Raw genomic sequence first — 26,940 nt, forward strand, 5'->3', positions numbered from 1 at the left:
TTAATCCTCACCCTAGGATATGTTTATTGACAAGAGATAGAGAGAGAGAGAGAGAGAGAGGAACATCGACGTAAGAAACATCCATCAGTTGCCTTCTGTACATGCCCCAACAGGGGATCCAGCCATAACCTAGGCACATGCGCTGACCGGAAACCGAACCCACAACCTTCTGCTGAATGGGACGACCTAGCTAGGGAGGGACAAAAGTAAATTTTGATCAACAGCAGTTTACTGTTAATAAGACAGGAGGTGACCAGGCTACTCAATGACTGTTTAGCAATCCTGTCCATACTGAGATTCTTCCAGGAATTACTTAATACACTTCTGTGGTTCATAGTCCCAATCAATGCATTTGAAAAATGTGACATATGCTATGCCAGTAAGAGAAAATATTTTTAAAAATTAAAGTCCAGGTGTAAGAGGATATTTATTAGGTGGGGTAAGGCCATAACCTAGCAATAGACTGAGATCCACAAAGATATATACAAAGTTGACTCAACTAAAAGCTATTTAATACAGATAATGTAGAACTGTGTAAATGACTGCGTCTCAATAATACTGGAGAAAAGTAAAAACTAATATAAAATATAACCAACCCGAGGGAAAGAGAGGAAAATTTTAGAATGAAAAAATTTAAGGGCCAGGAGCTCCATGTGCTCCCTAGACTGCTGAGAAATAGTTGGCTACACATGCCCGTCTTGAGAAAAAGTAATAAAACAAGAGCAGCTGCTCTTCCAAAGTTAACTCCTGCTGATAGTTTAATTTGAAACAACTTCAGAGAAGCCTCCACATTAAGTAGTAAATGCTACACTAAGCTGGTGGTGGTAGACCAGCTGATAAAACTTTTCAATTTCCCAACTGACATGGCATACAAATGCTTCAATTTCATTCCCATCACACTAGGGGGAAATGCTAAAGTGACATTTCTTAAAACTACAATAAAACAACATAATATACATAGTTTCTATAGAATGACATAGAATGTTAATAATCCTTTCACATCTCCCAGTGCAAAAGGACTTCTCCCCCCACCAAACATGCATACACTTTAATTTTTCACCTTGTTTACAGCATTACAGATGCTAGAGCAAAAGTAATGTTTCTCTTATACCTTAGAAAGCATAATGTCAGAAAGTAATTACACCCAAGCTATAGTTTATAGAGGTAGAGGAATCAAAACATATGGGCAGGGAAATGCCACGGAATTACAGTAGTTAAACTAAGCCCAGCAGAGCATGACATTTTTCATAGACATATTTAGAAAGAAGAAAAGGAAAAGCAAGTTAAATCTTTTACTTTTAGCTAAGCTATTTAAGCCATAATGTGATGATGGTAAAATGTCAAAATAAAATCCTCCAAATCTTTATAAAATCAACATCAGGGTACCAATTCAGGGTGCTAAGGCCCCTTCAAATTTTAATGATAAAGTGAGTTTTATCATCAACCATTAATTCCAAGAGTACTGAACTGTGTACACTCAGCTGCAGGTACTTTCTGCATGCTGAGTTGGAGTGCCCCCCTGTGTGGAGTGACATTTCAGGCTGTACTTTGGGGGCATGTGTGCGCAAGAAATGGGCTCTACCCAACCTGAAGTGGCACCAAACCACCAGGAAGCAACCTCAGATTTGCAAATAGAAAAGTAGGGCATAAAAAATTTAAAAACTTAAAATAATTGTGAATGAGAATAGGTGTTCAATAGAAACTTAAGAAAAAAAATCAATTTTGGAAGAATAGAGGTTTTCTTCCACATGTATTCACAGATATAAACATGAAGATATTTATTGCAGCATCATTTCTGTTATAAAATGGAAATGACCCAAATGCTATCAATAAAGGACTGATTAAATAAATAATATAAAATTCTATGTAGTAGTTTAAAAAGTAATGAAGTACAAAGTGACATGGTAAAACTTTCTTAAATAAAAGTGAAAAGGGCAAGTTGGTATAAACCTACATGAATACATATGCAAACATATATATACCTATGTGCTACACACACACACACACATACCCACTTATTCTATAATATACACTATATATACTGCATAGAAAGCAGACCCAGATAGGCACTGAACCACCAGATTCTTATTTTTTAATTATTATTATTTTTAAAAGATTTTATTTATTTATTTTTAGAGAGGGAATGAAGGGAGAAAGAGAGAGAGAGAAACATCAATGTGCCGTTGCTGGGGGTCATGGCCTGCAACCCAGGCATGTACCCTGACTGGGAATCGAACCTGCGACACTTTGGTTCGCAGCCGGTGCTCAATCCACTGAACTACGCCCACCAGGGCAACCACCAGATTCTTAATAACTGTTGCCTATAGAATAAAGCAGATACCACAAATTTCCATACTACTAAAAAATGTTTTCATGTGCTACTTGTATAACTCAAGTGACGAAATGGGATAAACGCCCGTGGAGCAGTATGTGGTACCGTGAGTGAAGGGGACTACAGGAGTAGGACTACGAGTGGAGGTGAAATGGAAAGTGTTTAACTGTGTCTTTTTCTGAACAATCTTTACTCTTTCCTTCTTTTTATGTTCCTCTCTGAGAAGTAATCAAAGAAAATTTCACTCCATTTTATGCTTATGACCTATAAAAATATCTATTGATGCCACAGGATTCAAGATGTTCTTAAAGGCCTTCTTAATTAATTATGAAAATTCTCAGGATTTTTTAAAAAGTATAGGTAATTTTACAAAGCCCATTAATTAGCTTAAGAAATAAAGAATAAGCCCTGGCTGGCGTAGCTCAGTGGATTGAGCATGGGCTGGGAACCAAAGTGTCCCAGGTTCAATTCCCAGCCAGGGTACATTCCTGGGTTGCAGGCCATAACCCCCAGCAACCACACATTGATGTTTCTCTCTCTCTCTCTCTCTATCTCTATCTATCTCCCTTCCTTCCCTCCCCAAAAATAAATAAATAAAATCTTAAAAAAAAAGATTAAAAAAAAAGAAATAAAGAATAAATATACCTGAAGCTCCCTGTGGACCCTCCTCTGACCCATTCCTCTGACAATCAACATTCTGAATTTACTATCTATCACTTCCATGCATCTTTTTATACTTCTATAAAAACATGTAAAAATACATATACATAGTATATATGTAACCATAAAATATTGTTTGTTTAACCTATGATAACCAGTCAGCTTTTTTTTTTTTTGGTATCTGGAGTTCACAAACTTTTAAGGTCAGATAGTAAACACGTTCAGCTTTGAGGGCCATGTGGTTGCTCGTAGACGGTCAACTCTGCTTCTGCGATGTGAAAACAGACAGACAACAGGCAAACACATGGGCATGGCCAAGCTCCTATAAAACGTTATTTACACAAACAGGTGGCAGGCCAGATTTGGCCCATTGGCTGACCTCTGCTTAACATAAATGATAACTTGTACCTATCCTTCTGCAACTTGCTTTCTACCATCCACAGTTATATTTCTAAAATTCATCTATGTTTTCATGTGTATCCATAGTTCTTTTAATCCAAACAGTACTACTCTCAACATTCTAATACATGGTTCCTTTGGCACATGTGAAAGAATTTCTCTAGCGTATATAAATACCTCCTGGGTTGTATGGTAAGGGCATTTTCAGCTTTACCAGATATTGCTCAGTTGCTCTCTAAATATGATGTAACAAATTATTCTCACACAGACTTCTCAATCATTGAGATTTCGGTCCCAACTTGATGGAGGTGAAATGGTCTTTCATTATCATGTCACTACACATCTTCTGAATAATAGCAAGGTACAGAATCTTTTCAAATACTAGTTGGCCACTTGGGTTTCATCTTTTGTGAGTTCCCTCTCCCTGTTTTACTGAGCTATTTGTCTTTTTCTTTCTGATGTGTATTTTTTAATGGTGTGCACTAATTTTTGTCACCTATGTGCATTGCACAGTCATAACTAGTCTTATGATTTTGAAGTCTTCACATACATAAATTTTAGATGTTTTTTCACATGGTCAAATCTTTTTCTCTGTGGTTTGTACTTGTTGAGGCTTTAGAACTCTTTCTGACTGCAGTCATAAAGAGAGTCTCATATATTTCTTCAAAGTGTTTCAGTTATAGCCCTGGCCGGTGTGCTCAGTTAGTTGGAGATCATCCTGTAACCTAAAGGTTGTGGGTTCAACTGCTGGTCAGGGCACACACCTGGGTTGCAGGTTCAATCCCCAGTTGGGGTGCCTACAGCAGGTAACCAATCAATGTTTCTCCCTCACCCTTCCTTTTTCCATTCCTCTCTCTCTAAAAGCAATAAAAAAATGTCCTCTGGTAAGGATACAAAAAAGTTTCAGTTTTACTTCTGTACTTTTTATGTCTTTAGAGTCTACCTCACATGATGAAATAAAACAAATTGCATCTGAATTTTTATAAACATGGGTAATCAATTGTTTCTGCACCATTTGTTGACATGTCCACTTTCCCCAATGATCTGTAATGTCACCTCTTATCATAACACATAATACAGAATTATATATGTCCATCTTTGCCTATTATGATATCTAGTTTGTTCCACTGACTTCTCTTTGTGGACAAAACATTGTCTTAATTACTTGCAAGAGTCTGCCTCCCTCTCTTGATCTTCAGAAATGATTGGTTATTCATGCTCTTCCTTATGAATTTTAGAACCACTGTACTGAGTTCAAAAATTTATATTACGATGCCCTGGCCAGGTGGTTCAGTGGTGGATCACCATCCCAAACACCAAAAAGGGGTGGGTCCAATCATCAGGCAGGGCACATACCTAAGGTTGTGGGTTCGATACCCAGTTGGGGCACATGCAGGAGGCAACCAGTCCACGTTTCTCTCTGTTACTATTTCTGTCTCTTTCCCTTCCTCTCTAAATCAATGAACATATCCTTGGGTGGGGATGTTTAAATTTTTCATTTTGTAGTTTTTATTGAAATTTCATTGAGTTTTATAAATAGTTATCAAAGAGGATTATAATAGGTAGTTTCAAGAAGGCTTTAGAAAGAGTTAGATACTAAGCAGCAGAAAGAAAGAAGGAGCTTCTACCCTTCTAGACAGCATGGATGGAACTGGAGAGCATTATGCCAAGTGAAATAAGCCAGGCAGTGAGGGACAAATACCGTATGATCTCACCTCTAACTAGAACCTAATCAACAAAACAAACAAGCAAGCAAAATATAACCAGAGACACTGAAATTAAGAACAATCTGACAGTAACCAGAGGGGAAGGGTAAAAGGGATAACAGGGGAAAGAAAGGGAAGGGTTGTCAAGGAACATGTATAAAGGACCCACAGACAAAGCCAAAGACGGGAAGGATTGAGGGTGGGAGGTGGGAGTGGGTGGGGCAGAGGAAAGTGGTGGCGGGAAAATGGAGACAATGGTACTTGAACATAAAAAAAAAAAAGACTAAGATTAAAATGACGATTTTTGAAAAATAGATTTAGAATTCTCTCTTTTGCTGCCTTTTGTTGCTGCTATAAATTATTTACTTGTAGTAGATAAAATACTTAAGACAAAGCAACAGGTTTTGTAGCCTGCCTAAGTCACTAGGACGTATTATATTATTCAGAGCTAGTGGGGTGGTAAAAAAAAAAAAAGCTCCTAATTTTCCATCAGTGACACCAATTGCCACAGGGCTTAACTTTCTCTATTATCTTTTGCTCTTACTTCCCTCTTGATTAGTTATCAAACCACCATTCCACAGAACATTTTCCTAATTCTAATTGCTTGTCTGAAAAAGGAAGTTACAAACAAAAAATTTTAAATCCTCTATAGTAAATCTCTCACTTGGAATTTTACAACCTACTTTAGTATAGCAAAGACTCTTAGCGGAATTACAGTAAAGAAGTATCTCTAATTTAGTTTTAATTTACCATTTCACAAACTTTTTTGTGAGTGAATGTTTATTTCCTGCATACTGATTAATTTCTTACAAAAGAATGTTCCTTGGACATCAATTTGGGAAATGGTATATTTAAACAAATAAGAAAAAGACAAGGATTTAGACATTTCTGACTTCCACACTGTTCGGTCAGCAATAGGAAAAAATTAAAATGCCAGTCTCAGAACAAAAAGCACCCAGCAAAACTTTTAACAGTGCCTAAGCATTGTTTTTTAGCCTGGGGTCTTAGCATTGGCCTACACCTGATAAAACTTTTCCTTTAACTTGGTAAGAGTTATATTTTCCTTCTTATTTCAACACCAAAATGAAAGAACAGGCAGACGTCTCAGACTTATTGATCTCTCACTTTGGTCTTACAAAAAAGACAAGCAAAAGAAATGCATTTCTCTTATCCTTGCTGGGCTTTCAGCCCATCATTTTTGCTGCCAAGCAGCCTGAAGAGAACAAACAAACATACCAAAATTAAATGACTTTTTGTTTATATTTTCTCCTTTCTGCTCTGTTTATGCGGCAGGCATTAATCTGCTTGATGCACCGCTGGCCTGGTGGGGGAGTCCTGCTCAGCTGAGGACGGCAGGCAAAGAACAATGGCCTTCCCTGGAAAGACATTTCTTCTCTCTTCCTACAGGGCATTCCTGCTTGTTGTTGCTGTAGCAAACATTTCAAGCTTGTCGTGGGCAAGCTTTTGAGAGTCAAGTTCTTTCCAGTTTTCAAGGGGAAAATATTGGCATTTCCCTTTCTCTTTTCAAACTACATTTAGCATGTATTCAACAAACATGTATTTTACTACTAAGACTAATTGCACAGTCCTCAGTACCTAACCATATAAATTAGAGATTAAAGAATGGTGGGTTTTCAGGAACATGTACAAAGGACACATGGACAAAACCAAAGTGGGGTAGGATCAAGGGTGGGAAATGGGGATGGCTGGGGTGTGGGGGAGTGCCAGTGGCGGGGAATGGAGACAACTGTACTTGAATTTAAAAAAGTGTGAAAAAATAAAATACAAAAAAAACCCCAATAAAGTATTTTCTGAATACCCTCAAGTATCAAAACACAGCCTGAGGTACAACTAGGAAGACTTGCACGCTGACTTTAGAGTAAACAGGCTCTCAGAGACTGGGAGTGTTAATTGGAAACAATGGGTGCTCCACGGCCATGAAGCTGGAGACTTTTCTTGTTGTGTCTTGTGTCCTGAGCATGGTTTAGGGCCTCTCAATGTATATTTATTGGCTACTGAATGTGCGAAGGACTGCAGCCATGTGTGAATCTTTTCTATTTTGCCCCTCCCCCATCAGCCTGTCTAGCTTTTCCTTGACAAGTGTCCCCTCACAGGTGGTCCGTTCCCGCCCTGACTAGCTACATTGGGACAGCCTCCCTCCCTCCCATTGTGCAGAAGTCCACCCCCACCTCCACAGCCTCACAGTCTGCCCCGTGGGACTCCACGGGGCACACAGAGCAGTCCCCCCACTGCTACATTTGACTTTGAAAATGTCAAGTCTATAGAAAAGTTGAAGAACAGAGCAATTAACACACACATGCTTTTCATCTAATCACCAATTATTAATATTTTCCCATATTTGTTCCATTTTATCTCTTGTTGTTGTTTTTTTAAGATTTTATTTTTATTTATTTAGTTTTAGAGAGGGAATGGAGGGAGAAAGAGAGAGAGAGAGAAACATTAATGTGCTGTTGCTGGGGGTCATGGCCTGCAACCCAGGCATGTACCCTGACTGGGAATCGAACCTGCGACACTTTGGTTCGCAGCCTGCGGTCAATCCACTGAGCTACGCCAGCCAGGGCTTGTTTTCTTTTTTTAAATGAATCATCTGAAAGTATTTTGCGAACGTCAAACTATATCACATCTAAGACTTTGGCATTCATCTCCTAAGACTAAGGACATTCTCCCACATAACATCATTCCTATTATACATCTAAAAAAAGTAATATTGATAAAATATTATCTAAATGGAAATTCACATGAAAAGTTTCTTAATTATCCCCAAAGTGTTTTGTTTAAAATCTGAACTTTAAAATTCAAATTAAAAAGAAATTCAGTCTCTTTTAATCTAGAGTATTTTTCTAGCTTTTTTTATATACCATATTTCATAACTTGGACTGCTGCTACATAAGTACGGCCTACATGTACAGCTAACCCATCATCTGGAGGCACACATTGTCAGGCTGTCTCACTAATGATGAGATGTAAGTTGACCACTTGATTTAGAATGTGATCACCAGATCTCTTTACTGAAAAAGTATATTTCCCCCTTTGTAATGAAAAACTCTGAGGCAGTGTGAATATAGATTCCTCCAACTACTTTTCACCCACGTTTTAGGAGCCACTGTGATCCTTGTCTGAATCAATTATTACACTGAAAATTATAAAATTATGATTTTATAGTTCTATGATTTCTTCTACATAGATTTTTAAAAAGCCAATGTGTTAGAATCTGTTATCACATAAAAATTACTGATACTCAAATTATCCCAGATTTGGCCAGTGGAAGTCTCCTGAAGCCTTTTTGACAAGACTCCATCAGTTGAGCATTTCCCTGTATTTTTGTCAGATTAGAAGTCCACAGTCCCCTGCACTTCCCCCTTCCCCAGACCTGGAGTCAGCCACTCCTCCAAAGATCCATGTTTCTTCTTATGGGGAACAGCATTTATGAGGAATAATGTTGCTAGTTGCTTCTACATGCCAGCCCTCCAAATGTTTGAAGCCAGTTATTTCTATCTCATACACCTCCCAAAACTTTCACTTCTAGGCTAAATTCACAGAGTTCCTTATGTAGTCTTCCTGTGACTTGGCTCTGATTTCTGCCCTACTCTTCTCTTTCATGTTACCTGTCCCAACTCAGCTGCTGTTTTCTATTCTAGTGGTTCCCCGCCTGGCTATATATACATCAGAGTCACTAGGGGACTTCTTCCCTATATAGATTCCCAGGACCTACTCACTCCATGCTCACTGAATGAGAATCTCTGGGAGCATGGGACTCCTGTTTTTAGTTTTGTTTTGTTTGTTTTTTAAGCTCCCCAAGTGATATCGACCACTGCAGATTTGATTTTCAAGGCCCCATGGAGCCAGAATTGGATACAACATCAAATTCTGGTCTAGCACTATTACATTTTTTTATATTAAACACTAAAATTCTTTCAATGTCATTAAATCAATGCTGACATTTTGGGGGAAGTGGAGGCAATGACATGAAAATTTTGACTCATGATCAATTTGTGGAGAATTACATTCTCAAGACTTAGCATATTGTTAAGTCACATCTCCCAAATCTCACACTCAATTCATCTTCCAGAACTTAGTGTAAGAATTTACATTTTGATTGTATCATCCTAAGTATTTCCAACTTTGTCACTCACAGTTAAGTTTGCTGTTGAAGTTCTCTCTCTTACATCACCTTTTCTTCTATTATTATATTTTTTAAGTATTAAAAATACCAATCTCACAAACTTTCCTGATTGTAGTGGTGGTCACATAATGGTATGTTTCCTAAAACTCACAGAATAATACACCAAAAAGAGTGTTTTAATGTATGTAAATTATACCTGAAAAATATCAGCCTTATATTTCAAATGCTCAGCTATGTTTTTATCCCAGGTCTCACTGATTTGTTTTTGATTGACAATTTTCTGCAAAATGTATTGCTATTCTAACTAATGGCATTTTCATGGATTTTGTATTTTTATTCATTTGAGGTCAACACATTCTAGGTTTTGATACCTTGCAAAAGCATCAGTTCGCCAAGACAGTCAACTCAGTGTCTGCATTATTTCCATTTTATCTGTTCCCACAACACCAAATGCAAAGAAAAAGTGATGAAATGTGGGATAAGGAGAAAACACTATTAGAAAAATTACAACTCTCCATAGAATTGGATCAAAAAATTGAATTCTTGCCTAGAAGTGGAAGTTAAACAATTTTCCTTTTTTTAATCATTTTTTAAAGATTTTTATGTATTTTTTTTTGAGAGAGAGGGGAAGGACAGGAGAAAGAGAGGGAGAGAAACATCGGTGTGTGGTTGCCTCTTGCACAACCCCTACTGGGGACCTGGCCCGCAACCCAAGCATGTGCCCTGATTGGGAATTGAAACGGTGACCCTTTGGTTCGCAGGCCAGCACTCAAAACAATGAGCCACACTAGCAAGGGCAGAAGTTAAACAATTTTCTACATATATGTTTGACAAAGATTTTAAAAAATATTCCTCAGTGTTGGTGAAGATCTTGTGAAACACACTCTCACAAGAGTAGGTTACAGACTTAAGTAATATAACTTCCCTGGTCATTTGAAACTAACAAAAACTTAAAGACTTCAATTGAAACACATATATACTAATAAGAAAAATAAAGAAGAAACTACACCAAATTTTTAGCAGCAGCTAGCCATCTCTAGCTGATGAAAGACTGTTGTGTTTTGTTTCTCAATGTTTTTATTTTTTTTAAATACTTTAAAAACGTCTACATCATGATCCTATATTAGTTTATAATTAGGGAAAAAACAATACATGCTTAGAAAAACACCAGTTAAGAAAAGGAAGGAAAGTAAACCACAAAAGGAAAGAAATAGGAACAAAATAATTTTTGTAAGAATTGACCTATCATTGACAGGAATCCTCAAAATAAAATGTCTTTCAAGTAGAGTAGTCAATAATTTTATAAAAAATGTTTGTTGCCCTGGCTGGCGTAGCTCAGTGGATTGAGCGTGGGCTGGGAACCAAAGTGTCCCAGGTTTGATTCCCAGTCAGGGTACATGCCTGGGTTGCAGGCCATAACCCCCAGCAACCGCACATTGATGTTTCTCTCTATCTCTCTCTCTCCCTCCCTTCCCTCTCTAAAAATAAATAAATAAAATCTTTTAAAAATATATAAAAAATGTTTGTTAAGAGAATAAACTATTTTTTGTAAAGCTTCAAATACCACAGAAGATTCAAATGTACAGTAACTCTAAAAGGGATATTTGAGTTGCCTCCAAACAATATTTCTCAAATGAGAAGCTTCATGCAGAATTACTGAATATGGTAAGTTCATACCTTGAAGAACGATGCTCTGGTTTATTTCGTTCGTTGCGATCTGTAAAGAGAGAAGACAGTTACATGTCAAAATGTTCTTTAGAAGCCCTGGAAAAGTCCTTAATCACGAGCTTCCAGACCATTAGATTTCACAAGAACTGTTCAAAGGTAGCTGTGTCTTTTCCTGTATAAGGCTCTTCATCCAAGTGGAGAGGGTTTGGCTGACAGAAGAGACAGAAAAGATTCAGAGAAAGACGGGCATATACAGTTTTCATGGCTGGTTAAAATCATCTACTTGGAAAATACATCATTATGTGTATTATTTCATTCCAGAGATCTTTGCTGCTTTAAAAACGCTGCTAAAACAAAAACAAATTTAGCTAAGGAAAGAAAGTAAGGAAATCGAAAAGCCACAAATTACTCAGCTCCAAAAAAATTATTCCATGAATCATGGTTGGCGAAAACTTCTAACAGGATGGGGAAGGGGAAAAAATGAGCAGTCAGCTACAGCAACATCTGCAAATACACTAAGACCAGTACAACCTCATCCTTAACTCTCGAACACCCAGAGCACTTCAGAAGTTGCATTTCACTGTTTGAAAGATTATTCAGTCTAATGTGCTACTGAGCAGTGATTTTCCCAGGGGGCATTTCACAACTCCTTGCCCAGAGAGCATCTGGCATGTCGGGAGGCATTTTCGTATTGTTACAAGTGGGGAGGAAGGAGCTACTGGCATTCTAGTGGGTCAGACCAGGGATGCTGCTAAACATCCTACAATGCGCCCTACAACAAAAGCATCTTGCTGAAATGTCAACGGTGCAAAGGTTGAGAAGCCCTGCTACAGGGTAAGAGACAAGAGATGACTGCTTGAAATTTTCAGAAAGTGTCTCTCTGGAATGCTGTCAAAGGGATTAAGCAACTTGAAGACTACTATATACAAGAGAAAAGAACCATAAGACCCCCAAGGTTGTCTTTTTGAACCTTGAATAACATGTTTTTTTAACACATGCTTCCAAATAAGTAAGACGAAGTAAGAAGGTCTCAGTGTTATGGAAAAACTAACAATAGAAAGCAAGGTGTAAGCCACAATAAAGTCCTGTGCAATGACTTTTTTAAAAAATCCTATGCAATGTTGCCCAGATACTGTTTTCTAAAGTATCTTCTGAATTATTGCTAACCTAGTAAAATTAAATCCCAAAACAAAGATTAGACAGGAATTTTCTTTTCCCCTTAACTTTATTGCTGGTGGGGTAGCATCAAGATAATGAAAATGTACTGTAAAACTTCTGGAGAGAATTGTGGAAGAAAAGGAATTAGATTTACATAGTTAAATGTATGTATCAATTCTCTCTGAGTGGGTTCATAATGATAAAGAAATGTTTAAACCAAAGAGTTAGTACACAGGAAGACAGTGTTTTATGAAAGACTAACAAAGAGGAAGATTCACAATAAAACATGTTTGTGTAGATATGCCTTCCAAAATGCATTCTGTTAACATGCTTCCGGTTCCAATTTCTCTACACAGTGACTTAGTGTTATTGCTGCTTTTCAAACTTTTGTTTTAGTTTAGCTGGGTTTTACCCTGCCCTTAAATAAAAATATCATGGTTTTTCACTTACTAAGTTCCAAAACTTTAGTCATAGCAATATAGCACACATTTTAACTGTATTTTGAATCCTTCCTCTTCAGCTTTTAGCTTGCTAGTTTTGCTAACTAAAGTAAAGTATAAGGTCTTAAAGTAAAGCTAGAAACTGTGCAGGTCAGCCTTCCTCCAAAAACAAAGCAACAGCTCTTACCTGTGCCTAAAGATGAGCTCAAAGTCTGCCCGTGATACCATTTGCTGTGGCTCGGGTCCAAGTTGCATACAGATTATCAAGGCATGCAATCCCAAACTCCCCCACGAATCTTTCCAGTGATACAACACGCAGGAGGAGGAGAGAAACAGAGTCACAATGGGTGTAAACAAGACTCAGCATCTGAGGGCTTCCCTCCAGGGCCTGCTCTGATTGGCAGATGTGCTCTGACCAGTCTGCACAGCTGGAATGCGGCCACTCAGGAAGCGAATGGCTCGTAGCTCTCATTAATTCTTGGTTGAAACAGGAAAATTTATAGTCATTTTTATACTTTCTGTTCTAAGAAAATACGAATGCCTCCCCAAATTACTTAGAGAAGTAGTAATTAAAATCTAAGAAAATAAGTTGATAATCTGTTGAAGGGCATTTTAAACATTTCCTCCCAAATTCACTCAGTGTCACGTGTGTTACCTTTCTGTGTAAATATACATATACACTGTAACATGTTACTCCCAAATACCATACATTTGATCATTTGAAGGTATGAGTAAACTATCCATTACTCACAATATTCTCCATCCCCTACCTCTTGACAATAGAAAACAAATTAAAACACAGGTTCTTGGTGTGATCGTTTTTCCTCAAGGTATACAAATAATTGGACCTCAAATTTTGCCATAAGCCATCTTCTAGCTTGAATACACATACAGATGTAGTGTGTGTATGCTGTCCACACATATTTTTATACTCTAATTTTAAGCAAAGTAATCTTCATGACAGCCAAAAATATTGTGCAATTGTCAAGAAATACATTAGCAGTAATGTGGAATTTCTGGCAAAATAATATGTGGTTATTATTTTGGTCCAAAACCAAGACTGAACAAAACAAAGCACTGAGGGAAGATTCAAGGTCCGGATCATGCCAACAGTAATAAAACATTTGGATAAAATCCCCTTAATAAAAATGAGAACTGATCTATAGCAAACACGGAAATTTCGTCTTGCAGTATACAGTGCTGTAAACATATGGATTTTATTTATTTCAAATCAAATACATTTTGGTACACACACCCCATTTTTTTAGAGTTTCTAATTTTTAAATAATCAGAATATACTTGCAAAGCCTTCCTGAACTTTTACATACTTAGAAGTCATACAAATAACTTATTAGCCCAACTCACCATTTCTACAAAACAAATCTTTAAAAATGCTCTAATTCTAAAATTTAACTGCCAAATGCTGCACTTTTACTGTGGATAATGGACCTATCACACTGAGCATAATGCTTTAGGTCAAAGATCAGCAGGACACCCTCAATGTGAAGGTCAGCGTGGCTGGATGGCTCTGGAAATGTCGCTTGGTTTTGCAGGTGTGCGTCACTCACACACACTCACACGGCACGAGAGCACCTGCATTCCCTGTCCGTACTCATCCATGTCTCCGGGTTAATAAAGCTAACTGACGAAATGAAAGAATACCATGCAAAGCAGAACAAAGGCAGAAAATAAAGCAAAACAGGTACGAAGGGCATTGTTGATGGCGGCGTGTGTGTGAATGTTGTGGAGAGAGAGAAAGGAGGCAACAGGGGAGCCCTCACCATAACTGGACCGAGAAGCAGGAGAGTGGCAGGAAGCTACACTGAGTCACAGACTCTATATAAGAACTCCAGATTACCCCAATTTTTCTGCCATGATGACTTCTGGTTCGAAGTATTCTGGACATACAAGATTCTAATGTTTATGTATTTAGGTGGGACACCACTTAATATAGACGTGGGACCCTGTTCTTTTTGGGAATGGCTACACAGATTCTACTGATGTGTAACTAATCAGGTGACTCTGAATCTAATAATTTGAAAAAAAAACCCTCAGAAATGAAGATGACAAAAATGCAAATGTCTCTTTTGCTGTGATTAAAAACAGGAAGAATGGCCAACTCAGAATTTATGAAAATCTCCTGTAAGATATGCAGGCTTTAGGGATTTTGCTTTAATCATTTAATTGAGGAGAAAAATCAAATACCATTGGGGTAGGAACTTAACATTGCTAATTCAAGTTGGCAGTGAAAGGTCCTAAATCGTTGTCTGAAATTAGAGGGAAGACTCAGTCTACGTGAATGAATATACCCAGACACACTTGGGGTAGAGTACGAAGCAGTAAAAAGGAATCTGTTGTACCTCATATTGGAGAACTAAAATCTCTCTTTAGAATGAGTATTATCCCTGAAGGGATTCTGTATGACACTCTCAAGAATTACTGTCCAATTTCAGCTGAGGTGTAAACAGACTGTTATTTTTCAAGAACAGATCAATCCTACATAAAAGTTTTGCACCATTCAGTATTAAAGGACCACACATTCCAAAAAAGAATTCTTTGTAACAACAATATCATTATCTCCTTCCTTATGATAAACAGAATAAATAAATCAAATGAATCCATCCATTCATCAGAAGACAAAAAATATTCAGGTTTTGCAATTCTTATTTTGATGACTCGAAAAGATAGCAAAACTGTTTCCACTCGAATTGGACATGGATGGAATTTTAAATATCTGAGATCAGAGTTTCAGAGACTTTTCTAAAATCCTTAAATGGTTCTTATATTTACACAGAAAATTGCAAACCTACATCTATTTGAAAAGAAGCCAATGTCCCTTCTGCAACGCTACTGATCCTGAGCAATGACTATTCACCCCCTTTTATCTAATTCCGTGTCATCACCCTTGTTCAGGTGTGCTTCCACATTGGTTTTTTTACATTTTATTTACTGAGTTGAGAGAGAGAGCACTGATGTGTTGTTCCACTTATTTATGCATTCATTGGTTGCTTCTTGTATGTGCCCTGGCCAGGATGCAACCTGTGAGCTTGGCATATCGGGGTGGCATGTTGAGCTACCCAACTAGGGTCTCCAACTGATTTTTAGTCACTTTCGAGGCTCCCAAGGTGACTAGTATATTGCTTTTAAATGGCAGGCTATCCATAAATATATTTGTTGTTGTTAGAACTTCAGTGAGAAAGTTGCTATCTTGCTATTTGGGTTGAAAACACCAAGACGTTAAAGACAGTTTCTGTGAGCTACCATGGCAGGAGAGAAGTGAGGCATTTTATAGGGAAGTTTCCATGACCTCTGCCCACGCTTCCATGGGTAAGTGGAAAAGTTTGGTCTACAGCACTGTCAATAGTGACACCTTTCATTAATTCTAATTATAAAGTACCTAAACTCATTAAAATGCAGCACTCTAGTCACACAGCGGGGAGGTATTGGAGATGGAAGCGAAGTGTTTTCAGTACAGGAGTTATGTTCCAGCAAAGAAGCAGAGTGTCTGTTGAGTCCATTTTCTCCTTCCCACGCCCACCGTCCTTACCTGCATTTTAGGTTCCGATCAGCTCTTGTCTGGACCATTGTGCCTGAACTGGCTTTTCTGGTTCCAGTCCCTTTCCCTCCAATTCAGCCATATATTTAGGTATTATAAATACTCAGTTTGACAATTAGGAACAGGTTAAGGGCAAGAACTCTAAGTCAGACAGGGCCTTCTTTGAGTTCTTGCTTCACTTTTTATTTATTACCTGGATGACCTTAGCCAGACATCTAACCTCTGTAAGCTTCAGTATCCACATCGGTGAAAGGGGATGCCCATCTCATCGAGGCGAATGAGGATTGAGTGAAGACAAGCATGGGAAGGAGGGTCAAGTTGCTGACTATGATAACGGCTCCATAAATGTTTACTATTATCATGATACCTGGGACATGGAATATTTGTAGAACTCATAATACTGTGAGCAGAATTAGCTAAAAGATGAATTATCCAGTGTCCAATATGGAGTTTTTAATTCTGTGAGGGTTTGTTTCTTGCTTATCACTGGTTGAGACAGGAATAGACTCATAAATAACTTCCAAAGCCCCCTTATCCCGTGACCCCAGCCTCTTTCCCTTCTTGGCCCTTTTGTACCCAAGGCTACTGTGAAAACTCTTCCCAGTGCGACTCTGACAAGTGACAAATAAGCCCTCCAAGCAAGCAGCAGAAGGGAGAAAGAAAATTAAAAGGCAGGCGCAGGCAGCTCCTTCAGGATGAGAAACTCTCGCCAGGCAAGGTCTACCATCCCTTCTGCTCCCTGGAGCCCACCCCTCAAGGTCTCCCCGCCCCACCCATGCTGTGCGTATGAAGCCCTCACAGTCATTTTCCTGAGACTCAAGAAGCCTAAATAAAATGAGTTTTCTTAGTAAAATGAATGAGTGGAGATACTGAAATCTGCCTCCATATTTTGAGATAGTATGGATTTCTTTCACAAGAATCCAAAAGACAAAGATTTAATTATTTCTGGTGCCAAAACATAGGTAATATTTAACCACAGGTTGCTTTTTCAGCTGTTAGGGTAAAAAGATCTTTTTTTTCCTTAAGGAGCAAAAAGCTCATTCTTAGTGTCCCTTCTTCCTTTACTTCTGATTAATTTGCAGATCTCACAACGCAGTGTTACCTTGTACAGCTGCCTCTACAAAATGAGCAAATATCAGAAACCACTGAAACCGAGAGACCCCACCGTCAGTGGGGAAGCAGGAAACAAGGGGACAACCGCATCAGCCCACACACCAGGCACCCCATCCTGACGGAAGGCTGTGCAAACCTGTGTAAACCTGTGCCACCACACGGATGTGGATGTTTCAGTCTGGATTTTCAAACTGAGATTTTTATCCACAGTGGGGCAGTCTTGGTCTCTAACAAAAAAATGATACAATTTTTTTTTCTTTTAATCAAAAACCAGGCAAAGCCATATCTAGCCGATGCTGCATCACCTTACCTAGGCAGGGACATGAGAATGTATTCTCTGGACAACACCACATTGCTTCTTGCAAATTCAAACCCACCCATCTTCTTCCTTTCCATTTTGTTAACAAACTTCCATCCACACAACCACCTTCAAAATGCTACTAAATACAAAGTAGGAGAATGCCAGCCGTCTCATCATATTTTTCAACTATGCAGAATGCCTCTGAATGCTTCGTCCTCATTTTTTACAGCTCTGAAGATGCACGGGATGTTAGAGTGAGAGGAGACCTGAGGGGCAGTGCCATTTCTGCTTTGAAGCCTTATCTGACTTCTCACAGGGAGAAATGACGCTCCTATCCACCCTTCCCATATGCACACACACACAGTGCCTAGTACTTGTTGGCGCTTTTCACATTTTGCCTCACATTACAGCTCTCTTCATCTGTGTCTTATTGCTTCAATGATTGTTAAGTTCCTTCAAGACAGGGCCTATATGTATCTTGTAATGCTTGGCACAGTACCTCACACTCAGTAGATACGATATAGTATCTATCATTGAATACACTGGTGTGGATCCTCTCCAACACCTCTGCAGACTGGAAATCAGCTGAACTAAAAAGTCTTTGTGCTAAGGACGTGGAGGACCTATATACTGAAAACTACAAAGCATTACTAAGAGAGATTGCACCCTGGCTGGTGTGGCTCAGTTTGAGCGCTGGCCTGTGAACCGAAAGGTTTCCAATTCAATTCCCAGTGAGGGCACATGTCTGGGTTGCGGGCCAGGTTCATGGCTGGGGACATGTGAGAGGCAACCAACTGATGTTTCTCTTGCACATCGATGTTTCTCTCCCTCTCCTTCTCCCTCCCCTCCCCTCTCTTTGAAAATAAATGAAATCTTAAAAAAAGAGAGAGAGATGGAAAATGACACAGTGATATGGAAAGATATTCCATGTTCATGGGTTGGAAGAATCAACAGAGTTAAAGTGGCCATATTACCCAAAGCAATATACAGATTTAATCCAATCCCTACCAAAACTCCAATGTCATTTTTTGAAGAACTACAATGAAAAATCATCAGATTTATATGGAAACATAAAAGACCCCATGCTGAGAAGAAAGAATGAAGTTGGAGGTATCACACTTCCTGAATTCAAATTATACTACAGAACTACAATAATCAAAACAGCATGGTACTGGCAGAAAAAGAGACATACAAGCCAATAGAACAGAACTGAGTGCCTAGAAAAAAAAAACACATGTATATGGACAAACAATTTTTGACCAAGGGGCCAAAAACACACAACAGAGTAAAGAAAATCTCCTCAATAAATGGTGCTCAGAAATTGGAAAGCCACATGCAAAAGAATGAAACTAGACTACAGTTTGTCTCCATGTACAAAAACTAATTCAAAACAAATCAAAGACCTAAATATAATATTTGAAATAATAAATTACATTGAAGAAAACATAGGTACTAAACTTATCAACCTTGGTTGTAGAGAACATCTTATGAACTTGACCCCAATGGCAAGGGAAGCAAAGGCAAAAATAAATGAATGGGACTATATCAATATAAAAGCTTCTGCACATCAAAAGAAGCTGACAATAAAACAAAAAAGCAACCACAGGATGAGAGATGGTATTTGCAAACACAGTTCAACAAAGGGATAATATCCAAGATGTATAAAGAACTCACACAACTCAACATCAAACAAACAATCCAATTAAAAATAGGAAGAGGACCTGAACAGATACTTCTCCCAAGAGGATATAAAATGGCCAACAGATACATGAAAAGATGTTAAACTTTACTAGTTGTAGGGAAATGCAAATCAGAATTACAATGAGATACCAACTCACACTGTTAGAATGGCTATTATTAACAAGACAGGTAGTAACAGAAGAGCTGGAGAGGTTGCAGAGAAAAAGAAACCCTCATTCACTGCTGCTGGGAATGTAGACTGGTACAGCCACTATGGAAAACAGTCTGGAAGTTCCTCAAAAACTTAAGAAGAGAGTTACCACATGACTCAGCAATCCCTTCTCCTAGGTATCTACCTGAGAAACTTATTTATTCACAAAGACATACGCACCCCTATGTTAACTGCAGCATTATTTACAGTGGCCAAGACCCGGAGACAACCAAATGGCCTTTCAGCAGAGGACTGGATAAAGAAGATGTGGTACATGTATACCATGGAATACTACTCAGCCATGAGAAAAGATGAAATACCAGCATTTGCAACAACATGGCTGGACCTTGAGAACATTATGCTAAGCAAAGTAAGTCTATCAGAAAAAGCTAAGAACCATATGATTTCACTCATATATGGGATATACTGAACCTCATAGACAAAGACAAAGGAAAGTGAGTGGAGGGTAGAGGGGAGATAAAGGGGGCCAAATATATGGTGACAAAAGATGATTTCACTTTGGCTGGTAGATACACAAATGCAATATTAGATCATGTATCAGAAATATACACTTTAAACCTATATGATTCTATTAATCAATGTCACTCCAATAAATTGAATAAAAAAGGGCTTTGAGGTGTTTGTGTGTTTTTTTAGGGGTAGCAGAGTGGGGTGTAGTTATTATTAATTCACAGAGAAAGAGATTGGGCATTACTGTGCAAGGCTTCATATAATTTCAACTTGGAGTGAAATCATTTTGAAGTGCTACTTCACAGTTGCAAAATTAATAAAAACATTATATTATGTAATGAAAAATGCACTGTTTGGGAGGACAGTCATTACAAAGTATAGGAAACTACACACAGGATTCACTTCTGTGGCTCCCAGGTCACAGAAAACAGCTGAGATGAATCCAAGACCTGGCTATCAGCAGAACAACAACTACAATGATGGCTATTATTCATGAGTGTTTACGATGTTAGAGGCATTCTTAATACATTCCCATTTAATCTTCACTGAAGTCCCATGATGCAAGTCTTTTCCATTTTATTGACAAGAAAGTAAAGTCTCAGAGCAGCTAGTGAAATGAAAAGGGAGTATGAATTTTCAATCCTGGATGTGAAGAATTCCAAAGTCCCCTGTTCTTTCCACTACATCAGAAGGCTGGAGGTCTCACTCCTTTGATGAGCTACTGGGTAAATGTAAAGGAATTCTGTTCACCACAAGAAACACTTGTATTTCAGTATCAGACAGTGTGTTGTTCAGGGACTGAATCCAGGGCTTCACAAATTCTTTGCAAATGTCTCTGTGGTTTTCTTCAGCTCCGTAAAACATACAAACACCCTCTCCTCAACTCCTAAGAATACAGAAGATTTTGACTTGGGTGTTTTATGACAAAGTATCTGACCTGGGAGAGGAGCTCCAATTCACTCCCTAGTGCTATCAGTAATCTTAGGCTACAAACTTTAAATGTACGGGCTTAACAGACTATGGATATAGGTACCTGATGATAGGGACAATTCATTATAAAATTAACAGATTGTAAGACGAGTTTAAATTCTGATGCAATATTATTTGTTGTTAATTCCCATACTCTCAGAGTGAAATTTTTAAAATTGCTTTTTTTCAGCTGTACAGCATAATGGCTTGGCAATTATATAATTTGCAAAGTGATCCATCTGATATTTCTAGTACCCGCCTGGCATCATACACTGTCATTATAGTACTACTGACTATACCCGATGTGTTATATTTCACATCCACATGATTATTTTCTAACTCCTTACTTCCTTCACCTTTTTCACCAATCTTCCTGCTCCTTCCCACCTGGTAACCCTTGGTTTGTTCACTCTATCTCTGAGTCTGTGTTCCTGTTTTGTTTGCTCGTTTATTTTGTTCCTTAGATCCCACATGGAAGTGAAATCATGTGGTATTTGTCTTTCTCTGTCTGACCAATCTCACTTAGCATAATACCTTCTAGGTCAATCCATGATGTCTCAAATCGTAAGATTTCATTCTTTTCTTTATAGCTGAGTAATACCCCATTGTACAAATGTACCACATTTTCTTTATCCAGTTGTCTATTGATGGGCACTTGCATTGCTTCTGGAGCTTGGCTATTACAAATAACACTGCAATGAACAGAGGGGTGTGTACATCTTTTCACATTGCTGTTTTGAATTTCTTCGGATATATTCCCAGAAGTAGGATCCCTAGGTCACAACGCAGTTGCATTTTAAATTTTTTGAGGTATCTCCATACTGCTTTCCACAGTGACTGCACAAATCTGCATTCCCACCAACAGTGTATGGGGGTTCCCTTTTCTCCTCATCCTTGCCAGCACTTGCTGTTTATTGATTTATTGATGACAGCCATTCTGACAGGAGTGAGGCAATATCTCATTGTGGTTTTAATTTGCATTTCTCTGATAGTTAGTGACACTGAGCATCTTTCCATACGTCTGTTGGCCATCTGTACGTTCCCTTTGGAGAACTATCTATGCAGGTCTTCTGCCCATTTTTTAATTAGATTGTTTGGTTTTTGGGTGCTGCAGAGTAAAATTTTCTGAAAAAGGAAAAAGTGAACTGAGAAAATTATTATATTTTTATAGGACACCAATACAATATACTGATTTTCTTTTCAAATACAATTAGCCATCTTTTATTGCAACACAAAGTCCACTTGATACTGACAGTGAAAACACATGAGAGTTAAAACACACAAACATTAGGTGATGAGGAGGAAGAATTATAAGATATATTAGCCACACACCAGAAATTGGCTCTGGGGTAGCTTACGTGTCATTTATGCAAACCAGACTTTCAGCAATCTTCAGTTTGCCTGTCATTACCATCTAAGATTTCCATACGACTCCACACCCAGAATCGTTAACACATGATGAAATGTGTTTGTATCATTCACGATTAACCCATGTACCACAAGCAATTAAAAAATAGGTCTAAACAACGGAATGATCATTTGGTTAGGGGACACCTCCGGCAATACAGAGATGAAATACGATATAAAACATACTCTACTTTGTTAGAAACCAAAGTAAGGTGTTGTGCACTTTCTCTCCACAGAGCTATGGATGAAACACCTGCAAATGCAGGTGAGTGAGACAGACCTTAGTCACCTTCTGTTTGCTCAGGCTGGGATCTCTTTGATCCGCCCAGCTCTGGCCCAGAGAAAAATAGAGGCACATTGTCTTGGAGGATATGAGATTGAGGAATACAGTTGAAATACAACAAAATCTACTTTCGATAAACAACAGACTAAGAAATCTTCAAAGCTTCCCAGAGTCCAGAGCATGTGAGTTCAACATAATTTCAGGTTGGCAAATTTGAGAGGTAAATATGGGATGAAGGGCACCTAAGCGTAGGAGAACCACGTACTATACAAAAGCGTAAAAGTGCATGGGACTGAGGAAAAGCGTTGAGTAATCCAATTGCAGGTAGAGTCGGGGTGTAAGGAAAATATATTAGGAGACGACATTATATAGCTAATTCAGGATTATCTGGGGGCGATTCATGAATGTTATGCCTTAGCATTGGTACCATACTGTAGGCAATGGAGAAAGGGTAAGCTTGTGGGATGGACTGGGGTGGAGGGGAAGAAAAGGAAAACAGAGACCACTGACTACACCAGGACAAAAAGCCTGACATAGGAAAGGAGTAACAGGAAATGAAGTGAGAGGGCTGAATGTAAACAGACAGGATTAGGAATGGACAACATGTGTTGAGGGAGGAAGCAGGAATAATGACATGGTACGTGGTGGTGCAGGTTACCATTAACTGAGGTCAGGAACAAAGCAAGATGAGGAAGCAGGATGAGGGAATGGGCAGGAACATATAATGATTAGGATATATTAAGTTTGAGGCTTCTAAGTGAAAAATCACACGGAAATGTTTTACTTGACTCCCTCACAATGGCCCAGTAAGTAGTTACATCCAAGTTGCCTCTCTCTAAGTGTGAAATGACAACAAAAATCTGAATGGAACCATAACAACACTTAAAAAAAACCCCACAATTCCCCCCAGAAAAACAAACAAATAATTCAAGAGTGAAAGTCATCACTAGATCAGATAAGACCTCCTGAAAAATGTGAAACCAGGGTCTAAGACATGAGAAGTTAAACATGTACACTCCCTAGGAAGCTCCTTGTAAGTGAAAAAAATAAAAAGTGGGCCCTTGGGCAACCACAGGAGACAGGTAATGAAACAGCTGCATTCAGATGACCAGATCCAGCGACTAAGCACTGCTCAGCCCACCCCACTACTAATTACACCTCGTAACCAACCATCTAAGAGCATAGCACAAGACTGTTTTCAGTTTTAGGAGCTAAAGGCAGAAAACTGCTGTCCATACAATGGTGATCTGCCTGAAGAGATTCCCGGTAGGGGACTTTGGGCTTCAGAGGTACAAAGAGTTGAGTTTAAGGCAATTTAGAATTTAAGGTAACTTCAGACCCTCGCAGAGAGGAATGACAGGTACTGGAGGTAAATTCAGTGAACCCCTTCCTTTCTAGATACATCTCACCCCTAGAATGACAATTTCCTTACTTCGGCAATTTTGGGGGGGTTGAAGCTTTCCTTCCTCCTCCCTTGTAGGAAAGCCGACCTACTGGGGTGCTCGATTAATAAACCCACTGACACAGTCAGTTATGTCATTCAGAGGAAAGCATTATTACAGGAAAAGCCCCCGAACTTGCGTCAATTTAGTCTTTTATTCATAGACATGTACCTACAATCAATGACAAACATCTAAGAAAAGTCAATAGTGTAAATGAGAAAGACCAAACTGTGTGATCACATCTTGATCCAAGAAAAGGAGAATTTAGGGAATAGGGAAGAATATTTAAGATATTCTAATCCTCACAGCCCTGCAAGTATTCCCATTTTAAAAGGTGGCAAGTGAAGCTCCCTCACAGGGTCACAGGACCAGCAACAGGCTGGCCAGGGCCTGGAGCCAACCTGGGAATGGAATGCAGCTCGGTCTGACTTGAATCCCTTCCTCAACATGGCATTTCACAATAGTACATTCCTGATGTATCCTTTAAAATAAACGGTGAGAGAAATAAAAACATGACGTTTCTATTAACAAGTCAGAGTATGCTTATAAAGAGGAAAATCTGCAATGGAATAGAGAGAAGACAGTGCATTTAGGATAGATTTTCTATAAATTTATATGGTTTCTTATACCCTTGGGTGACAGTTGACTGGGAAATTAATGGCAATATTCTAAGACATAAAACCTCCGGTATCAGGGTTTCAGTAGCAAAAAAAGGTTGTGTTTAACTAGGGCTACAGGATTCTCAATATCTAAATATAATACACAGGAAATAAAAAAGATAAATCCTCTTTTGAAAAAAGCTGTAAGACAGTCTCCCAGGTACAGATAAGAAGCTGAACACAGATCTGACATTGATAGCACAACTAACAAAGCTGTAGGAACCAAGAGGGAAAACGGAGCAAGCATAAGGAACTTTCCAATAATAATTCCAGGGGAGTAACTCTGACTATTAGACAAACTGCAAAAAGAGTTAGAGGTGACGGAATATCTCCTAACTTCTCTTCTACTTCCCCAGAAACAAACAGCGTTGGAAAGAGAAAAGGCCTCTCACTGGTTCTGTCTCCTCACTCTTTATGATGCTAATAAAGAGGAAATAAAAAAAAATAATAAAATAAAATAAAATAAAGGTGCAATCCAGAATGTGTACACCTCCTGAGTAATCTGTCCAAATATTTGAAAGTAAAATCATTTACTCTCTAAGAGAGAACTCTGTGATGATCAAATAAAAAGTATAATAAATAGCAAATAAAAATGTAAGCCTTTACACTATAAATGGGAAAAAGCAAAAAAAATGACTCTTGCTTTCTATTTCCCTCCAAAAATATCATTAAGAGGTGGGAGTCAAACTGTATAAACCGGTTTCACAGACCCTGAGAACAAACATGAGGGGAAGTAAAGTGATTCCTGTGTCTGGTAAGGACTTCACGTTGTTAACTGTGTTAGGTGTTCATATTATGTTGCCTACTGGCAGAAACTAAGTCATATAAACTTATTGCACTGTTCTTTACAATAGCAAATCCAAAAGGTCAATAATAGAGGAATATCAAATTTTGACATATTGATCATTTTTAATGGACTATGAGATTATCATACTCAACGTTTATTATCAAACACTTACCTAAGTGCTTTATGCACTGGGGCTTCACAAGAACCTTATGAAGTAAGTTGTCTTACTCACCAGTCCCACCTTACTGATGAGAAAAGAAAGAAGCTTAGTTACTTTGCTACAGTCACGGAGCTAGGAGGTGATGGTACTAGGATTCCAAACCAGGCACTTCAGAGACCAAACTGTTCAGCACTATACTAAATTGCTGTTCTGTGTGTTATTTTTCAAATGTGATCACGGATTCTGTTTTATAATTTTTCCTTCAAGGACTATTTCAATATTCAAAAGCAAAATTAATCTCTGGGGTTTTTTCTAGGAGAAATATCTTTTCCTTGTTTCAATATCAATGTTATTTGCCCTTCAAAAAAAGGAATTTGGAAACTTTTCTTCATTTGCTGTGTTCTGAAACAATTTAAAATAACATTGGAATAATTTGTTTCTTAAAGTTGTGGTAGAATTCCCTTATAAACCTGAGGACAGGGGAGGGACAGTTGTTCTTTAACAACTTTGTCTATTTCATCAATAATGTGTTCTTTTATATTTTCTATGTCTTCTGGGATTACCTATGGTGATATCTTTTTCATTCCATTTTTAAAAATTTTAGCAGCTTTATTGAGGCATAACTTCATGCCATATCTGTTTGAAGTATGCAATTCAATGATTTTTAGTAAATTTACAGAGTTCTGCAATCATCACCACCATTATTTAAAAACATTATCATCACCTCAAAAAGATCCCTTATACCCATCTGGAATCAATCCCAGCTGCTATCTCCAGCCCTTCCCTTGTTTAAATAGTACAATGTCACAACCTTAATGCACATGAACAGATGCATTCATTTAATATGGATTAAATAAAATAACAGGGTCACATCTTGGATATGCTGCATATAACATGATTATATTATATTAAAATTATTTACTTTCAAGAAATTAATGTTGTGCTATGCATAGGTGGTAAAATTTTCTTATAACTCATTAAAGCTACCTGGTATTTACGGAAAAAACAAACAGTATGATTGTTCTCATGCTCCCATGTTCGGTGCTGAGACGTCTGTAAACATGTATTCTTACTAGCCTCATTAGTGACAAGCAATAGGACGCAAATAATAAAATATGATCCCCATAACTACCCTGCCTCCAGACATAAGAGAAATTACTGTTTTTCTTTATTTCACAGTAACCATATTTTGTTCATGTAAGATGGTTTTAGAAGATTTTATTTTTCTTAATTTTGTTTTTAAATTTTTCCAATGAGAGTCTGGAAAAAGACTAGCTATTTTTGAATTGGACAAAGTGTTTTGCCCATAATGTTCAGGAATTTAGTGATGAGAATTAAGCCCAGCTGACTAGAAGTTCAGCCAATATATTTTTAGTTAGCATTGAATAGAAATT

At 38.1% G+C, this 26,940-nt stretch overlaps 1 protein-coding gene across 9 annotated transcripts in view; it reads right to left on the reverse strand.

Moving 5' to 3' along the window:
- The window catches only part of SH3D19 (SH3 domain containing 19), a 150,718-nt gene that overhangs the window by 76,550 nt on the left and 47,228 nt on the right, over positions 1-26,940 (reverse strand). For 5 of the 9 annotated variants that reach the window (XM_036031888.1, XM_036031887.1, XM_036031890.1 and 2 more), the window contains exon 2: positions 10,919-10,958. In XM_036031888.1, the coding sequence (XP_035887781.1) occupies positions 10,919-10,958 (40 nt within the window). Of the gene's footprint in view, positions 1-10,918; positions 10,959-12,694; positions 13,011-26,940 lie in introns of those variants that run through there. The other 4 variants (XM_036031893.1, XM_036031894.1, XM_036031891.1 and 1 more) reach the window with 3 other exon arrangements.

Source organism: Phyllostomus discolor, chromosome 8, assembly GCF_004126475.2.
Source record: "Phyllostomus discolor isolate MPI-MPIP mPhyDis1 chromosome 8, mPhyDis1.pri.v3, whole genome shotgun sequence".
In the NCBI taxonomy this organism is placed as follows: domain Eukaryota; kingdom Metazoa; phylum Chordata; class Mammalia; order Chiroptera; family Phyllostomidae; genus Phyllostomus; species Phyllostomus discolor.